The sequence below is a fragment of the Populus trichocarpa genome, chromosome 4, assembly GCF_000002775.5.
Source record: "Populus trichocarpa isolate Nisqually-1 chromosome 4, P.trichocarpa_v4.1, whole genome shotgun sequence".
In the NCBI taxonomy this organism is placed as follows: domain Eukaryota; kingdom Viridiplantae; phylum Streptophyta; class Magnoliopsida; order Malpighiales; family Salicaceae; genus Populus; species Populus trichocarpa.
In genome coordinates, this window is record NC_037288.2 from 1173470 (window position 1) to 1180580 (window position 7111).

A 7111-nucleotide genomic window follows, 5' to 3' on the forward strand; every position below is an offset into this window, starting at 1 on the left:
GAAATTGAACTTGATATTTTTTTTAGATTGAATATTTCAAGTCTAATGACTTGGATAATAACTTAAAAAAATTAACATATATATTTTTTTAATTTTTTAATTCATTCTAATTTTTATCATATAATTTAACACGAGTTTAGTAAAATGTCTTATCACACATTTATCGTGATAGACTTTTAATATTCGTTTTGTATTCCATTTCAATACCGACCCCGCAGCAAAGGGCATATAAACTAAACCTAATATTAAACATAAAATATATAATTTATCTTTCGTTTCACAGAAGCCATCCATGCCAGTATCTAAACTATAATGCTGGCAAGCAAAGAAGTGGAGAAAGGATAAGAAGAGGCAATTGATGGCATGCTAATGCCACTGCACACTAGAGTTTTAAATCTCACTTTCGTAGTTATCTCTAATGTTATGCGGGGCCCTATGCATGAGCTAAATAGTGAAGACACTCTCCTTGTCTTTAGTGTACAGTTATTGTGAAACTGCACTTGTCCCCACACACTTATGAGTTATGACTTATGACTTATGACATTAACAAGCTTGCACATTCATGGCTTCTTCTCTCTTCAGTAGACACCCACTGTTACCCTTCTCTGAATTCCAAGTCACATACTTTTTATCACTAACACTTGCTTTTCACTTCATTTAGTTTCTTTTGGGCTTCTTGCTGTCCTTTTTTTTTTAATTTTATTTCAGTGGAGGAATGAGTGAAGGGGTGTCTCTCAAGGTGAAGCTGAGTCTGAGTATGGTTTTTGTGGAGGTGTTTCTTTTGATTTTGAGTGAGTATTTTAGCTCTCATTTGCTGTTTTATGGGTTTTGTTTATTTTTGCATGATCCGTGAGTTTTCTCAGTTGGGTTGTTTCAAGCTGATGTTTTTGTGGAGTGAATGTAATTGGGTATTGGTAATTTTATGGTTTCCCATGAAGGGTTTGTGCAAATGGGGTTTCTGGAATCTGTTAATTTAGTGGGTTTGTAGCCTAAAGTTTTAGACTTTGTGTAGGGTTATTGATTTGATGTTAGCTGATATGCAATATTGACTCTTTAACTTATTGCCCTTTGTTGTGTTGCTTTATCTCCTGTTGATAATATTAAAGCTATGATCGTTGTTCGAGCGTAGTGTGTCTTTTGCTTTGTTTTTGGTAATGTATAATGTGATGCGGTTCTAGGTTCGGTGCTCATTTAGGTTTCCTTTCATATGCACATGAAAAGTAAAGAAATAAGATTTTTGTCAGGTTTGGAGTGATTTCAATTAATGTGATTATTTGGCAAAATTTGCTTTAGTAACTTGCTGCTTGGAACATTGGGTGTAATTGTAATGTGTTTCTTTTATTCTTGATGCGATCAACTATACCTGCCATTTTGGCGAGGAGTTGGCTTTCAAGTTGTTAACATGATTTAGGTTCTGTTAAAGCATCTTTTGCTTACATGATTCTGAGAAAAGCAATATTTTTGTTCCTTGTACCCAACTGATTGTGTAGTTTTATATCCTACTTCAGGAGAATCATTCTTTAACAAACATTATGATCAGGGGAGAGGTCAGGTTTTTTTTCATATCTTTGGGTATTTGTACTTAGTATGGTGATTAATGTTAAGAAAATTGGACAGGGATCTATGTGGCTGGTGCATGGGTGATCGGCCATGTAGTGCTTCATTTGTTTATAAGCTATGCTTATCTTGCTGCATTACATTTGCTCTTGGAAATATCCTTTCTAGCCTGTTTTTTCTGTATACAAAACAATCAAGTATTATGCTTATCATGCTGTATTACATTTGCTTTAAGTATTCGGATTTCTCATTGGTTGTCTGATTGTAAATTAAGATTCAAATGATCCCTTTAAATTGCATTTGATTTTCAAGAGTGGTTGACAATGTAGTGGTGCATGGATGCTTTTATTTTTTCATATGCTTCACAATGAGCCCATCCTTCTGCTATAGGTCTGAATGAATGTCACTGCAGCCCATTCAATAATCATGGAGGCTCATTGTCAACTGACAGAAGAGTGGATGGTTTTCTGCCTGAGATCTCTCCAAATTCAGCTCCTCAGCCCCTTCTTCCTCTTCTTGCACCTTCTCCTTTCGCACCTTTCACAAACATTACTATCCCAAAGTTATCAGGTTAATCTGGTCAATATTTATTTTTTGTGGCATTTGAGTTGAAAGGCCCAATTTTGTTGTAAATATGGTGATGTCATCTTTTTGTAGGACAATGCACGTTGAATTTCACTGCTGCTCAAAGTTTGATGAGAACGACATCAACTGATTGTTGGTCTATTTTTGCGCCATTGCTGGCTAATGTTATATGCTGTCCCCAGTTAGAAGCCACCCTTGCAATTCTTATGGGCCAATCCAGTAAAGATACCAGAACTCTTGCTTTAAATGAGACTGTTTCAAAGCATTGCCTTTCAGATATCGAGCAAATTTTGGCTGGTCAGGGTGCAGAAAGTAATGTGAATAAGATATGCTCAATTCATCTATCAAATCTCACTGGAGGGTCTTGCCCTGTTAAGGATGTCAATGAATTTGAGGGCACTGTGGATTCTTCTAAGCTTCTTGCTGCCTGCGAGAATATTGATCCCGTTAAAGAATGTTGTGATCAAGTTTGTCAAAATTCCATATTAGAAACTGCTACAAAACTTGCACTAAAAGCTTCTGAAGTATTGATCATAGCTGGGTCCCATGGTTTAACTGAGCACTCAACAAAGGTTGATGATTGTAAACATATTGTACTTCGATGGCTGGCTGGTAAACTTGAGCCTTCCCGTGCAAAGGAGGTTCTCAGAGGACTATCTAATTGCAAAGTTAATAAAGGTGAGTTTTAAAATGTGGATGTCACAAACTTGCTTTTCTCTTATGGCTAGAAAGGGCATTTGTTCAGTTGCGGGGAATCTTGTGATGATTGCATGCATGTGGCACATCTGTGGATTTTCAAATAATTAGTCAAGTATTCTTCTAATAGGTATCTTTTGACGCCAAAAGTGATAATGTATCTATTAGTGTGCATGCAAGCATGTAATATGCTTCAGCAATCTGCATCTTAAATGTCTTTTGATGTCTCTTTGGTGCTTTGTGCAGTGGCAGTCTTGCCACCACTATGCACATGAAGCAGATTTTCATTGAAGGTGCTAGTAGATCCTACTTGTCCTTTTGTTGAAAGTAATAATGACATCTTTGATTCTTTACAAAAAATGCTAACTTTCCATATGAGATGTGCCGCTTTATGTTTGCTCATTGTTAGTATTTTTATGGGGGTTGGCACATTGTTCTTGATTCTCGACTTTACCTAGACCACGATTCCTTCAGCGGGCCTCACCAGTAACTGTTCTTTTCTCATTTTTTTTGTGTGCTTTCTGCTTCAGTTTGCCCTCTGGTTTTCCCTGACATGAGACATGTTGCAAAGGGCTGTGGGAATGAGATTAGTAACGAGACAGAATGCTGTCGTGCCATGGAGAGCTATGTGTCTCACTTGCAGAAGCAGAGTCTTATAACTAACTTGCAAGCTCTGGATTGTGCTACAACTCTAGGAATGAAGTTACAGAGGTCTAATATTACAAAAGATGTTTATAGCCTTTGTCACATAACCCTTAAGGATTTCTCCCTTCAAGGTTGATATTTTCACTGTTTTTAATAATTCATTTTTTCTTTAGTGCCCTCTCTCTAATCTCAATTTCCCTCTCTCGATACACTGTTGAGCGTTTTCTGTCAGACAAATTTAAATCAGATACTAATGCAGGATTCTTTTCTTATTTTGCTATTTTGATACGATTCTGGTGATTGACAATGGCACACCTCAGTTGCAAAACAAGGTAATATATGTACTTTATGGAACAATTCTATGAAATTTTCATGTACTTTATGGAACAATTCTATGAAATTTTCTTTATGTTTGCAAACTTAGAACCCACATAAGCATGCCCAAATTATCAGTGCCCATTGAGCACCTGACAGAAAATCTGATTTCAGCCTTGGGTATTGGGCAGTTGATTCTAACCAATTCTCTTGTGTTTGTTACCATGATTAGCGTTATTTGCACAGAGTATCTGTAGCTTGCGTTATTTGTATAGAATTGAATTTAATTTCTTTGCTTCATCCACTTCTTTTCCCTTTAGAGTCTGGATGCCTTCTACCAAGCTTGCCGTCAGATGCAACATTTGACCATTCCTCAGGGATCAGCTTCATCTGTGATTTGAATGACAATATTCCTGCTCCATGGCCGTCAAAGTCTCAGTTATCAGCACCGTGCAATAAAAGTATGTCCCAGTCATGACTGTTAGTTCGTTGGATGGTTCTTCATTTCATAGTTGAAGTTATTTTGGCTATTTAAGTTCTTATTTCATCTCTTCCATATTCTATGATGTTTACCTGAACTTATTTGATTTGCAGCCATCAAAATCCCAGCACTTCCTGCTGCTGCAAATGCTCAAAGTGGTAAGAATATACTTATGCTCATGCTTTCACTAGAATACCACTATCCAGAAAATGAAAATAATGTGTTTAACCATCAGAATTCATAAAGCTGGCTTTGGGATGTTAAAAAAACCATCCTATTGTAATATTTGCATTATCTGACTCGACTTAATCTGTTAAAATCAGATACTATCAATATTACAGATGATAGCGGGTAAAAGAACTTAAGAAATGAATATCACGGGTTAGGTGGCGGGTTGGGATTTTTGAAGCCCGGTCAACCCAACCCAACCCGTATACCCTATACTTCTTTTGTCTTTATATTTGATAGCTGTAGATTGAGTATTTATTTTTATTTTATTCAGAAATGTTTCGACTTCAAAGTTCTTGGTAGTGGACTTTCTATTATATTTCTTTAACGTAACAAAAAAGGTTTGTCGCTTTATTAGAGAGGAGAAGTGAGGTAACTAGAATTTAATGGCGGTGCAAAATATAAAAATTAGACCTAACATTGTGGGTACAATGGCACCTACAATTCATATTGTAGGTTTGTCTCTAAATGTGGACCCATAATATCCACAAAAAATCTAGCCCATCCCAAGATATTCAACCCGCTCGGGTCCAAAAAAAATTGAATGGGTCAGGTTTACAATTTATAAAATATTAGAAGTTGGGCTGGATACAACTATGAGTCCAAACCCAACCCAACTATATCTATGAACACTTAGTATGTATGATCTTGAGTCCTGCAACTCTTTCCTTAAGCAGTCATATGATTGAAAAGTAGGAAGAGGCTGCTGTAGTTATAAAATAAACTGATTAGAGTTACGGGCGCATAAACCTCATTGATTGTTTCATATTATTTACAAGTATCTTTGATCTTCTGGCCTTTCATTTTCCTCACCAAGAACGATTTTAACTTCACAATGGCCTCTACCTGACTAAACATCTGTTGCTTCACAGGTCTTTACAATGAAGATGTGGTAATTTATGTGCTGTTTGCTGCCTCAGCTGTTACCATGATGCTCTTGTAGTCTTTTGTTTGAGCCATTCCTGCTTCCTCTCGGCATCAAGAATGCTAGCTTGCATGATACAAATTTTTTATTTGTTACTTGTGAAATGAGGGTAATCATATAGAAGTTAGATAGAAAGAGGTCTCGCATGCCCGACTCTCGTCCAAACCAAGTGTACCTGGGAGAGTCCCAATCTGGTATGAATCAATCAAGCTTGCTTTTCTGATTGTACTAATTCGTGATTCTTGCACGCTTCTTGTAATAATATTTTTTTGTAAAGAAATGCTAGGAAAAAAAGAGAGATAATATTGTATGTAGCAAAATCAATATAAGATGTTGTATGTACCCCTATTTGATTGTACTTTACCATGTAAAAGAATTGGATTGCCGATCAGCTTGAGCTTACCTTGAACGTTTATTACATTCTTAAATAGCAGAACCATATGTAGATGCTAAATTATCTCTGCACTGACAGCATTGCTTAGAATATAAATCTCATGTCAGCAAAAACGAAGTTGTATTCTGATTGGGTTACATCTTGTAACGCTACATATAGAGATATATTGACAGCATTGAAAACAAGCTTTGATTCCTTATGGTTTACTATCAGTTATGGGCCTTCGAATTTGCCTTTTGAACTGGTAAGATCGTCTTGCTCTTTCAAGATGATTTCTTAAATTTTCTGCATCTCATTTTGGTCTTTGTACTCGTTCACTAGAGGTACCATGTCACAATGTTTACGCACATGGAAATAGGCAAGGTGAGGATGCATTTTGGTTAGCAAAAGGGACTATATGCGACGAGATTAGAATATCGTTTAGAAACACGATATAAATCATGTTTCATGAAAATTCAAAAAAAATTTAGTTTAAATTTAATTTCTTTTATAATTTCAGATTGTAAAAATATATTATTATAATGTATTTATGAAAGAAAAACAATTGCTGTTATATTTTTTAATATAGCAAAACAAGTTAAATGTACCTAGAGTTATGTGTGTTACCTCTAAGCCTCGTCCATGAAAAAAAGATAAGATGCGAGGTGAGGGGATGGGAGGTCTACCTCCTCCGATGTCCTGAAAAAACCTGGGTGAACAAAGATCCATATTTTTTTAACCTTGAAGGTTGCAGCTCAACTAATTAGTTTTTAAGTTTGCTTTTTAAAGATCATTAGTTCGAGTCTCATAAATTTCAGGATTACTGAAGAATTATATGATCATTCGTGAAATTAGTTAATTCCATGCATGTTAGGTTAATGATTTATATTAATAAAATAAAAAAAATCAAGTCTCTTTGTTTTTGAAATGCATTTCCCTCACAAGGAAATGTATGAAAGGATGTGCGACATGCACATGGCAGTAAAGGCCCTAGTCCCCTAGACCATTCAGAAATGTTTAATTCTCCAAGATGATGAAGAGCTGGTGAGAAAAGACGATAAATGCGAAAGATTACCATCAATAAAGATGACAGATGTCGGGTCCCTTCCCTTCTCCTAGTGAGGGATTTGCCATATTCGGCCCCTTTCTCAAGGCCTCTAGAAAGAAACAATTTGTCAGTAGTTGTTGAATATTTCTTCAAGTAGATGGAAGCATAAATTCTAGCACATATCACATCTAGCAAGGTGATGTTTCGGCCTACCAAAAGTATTGATCACTAACAATGGTCCATAGTGTCGAAGGCTTT

General features: G+C 36.1%; 1 protein-coding gene across 1 annotated transcript; it reads left to right on the forward strand.

The window, feature by feature from the left end:
* The first annotated feature begins 314 nt into the window (after positions 1–314).
* LOC7458529 (uncharacterized GPI-anchored protein At1g61900) lies at positions 315–5450 on the forward strand. The gene is made up of 8 exons (XM_024598618.2): positions 315–791; positions 1948–2127; positions 2215–2820; positions 3369–3614; positions 3804–3815; positions 4119–4259; positions 4393–4437; positions 5380–5450. The coding sequence occupies exons 1-8, from the start codon at positions 716–718 to the stop codon at positions 5448–5450; spliced, it is 1377 nt and encodes a 458-aa protein (XP_024454386.2). The 5' UTR covers positions 315–715.
* The last annotated feature ends 1661 nt before the right edge of the window (positions 5451–7111 follow it).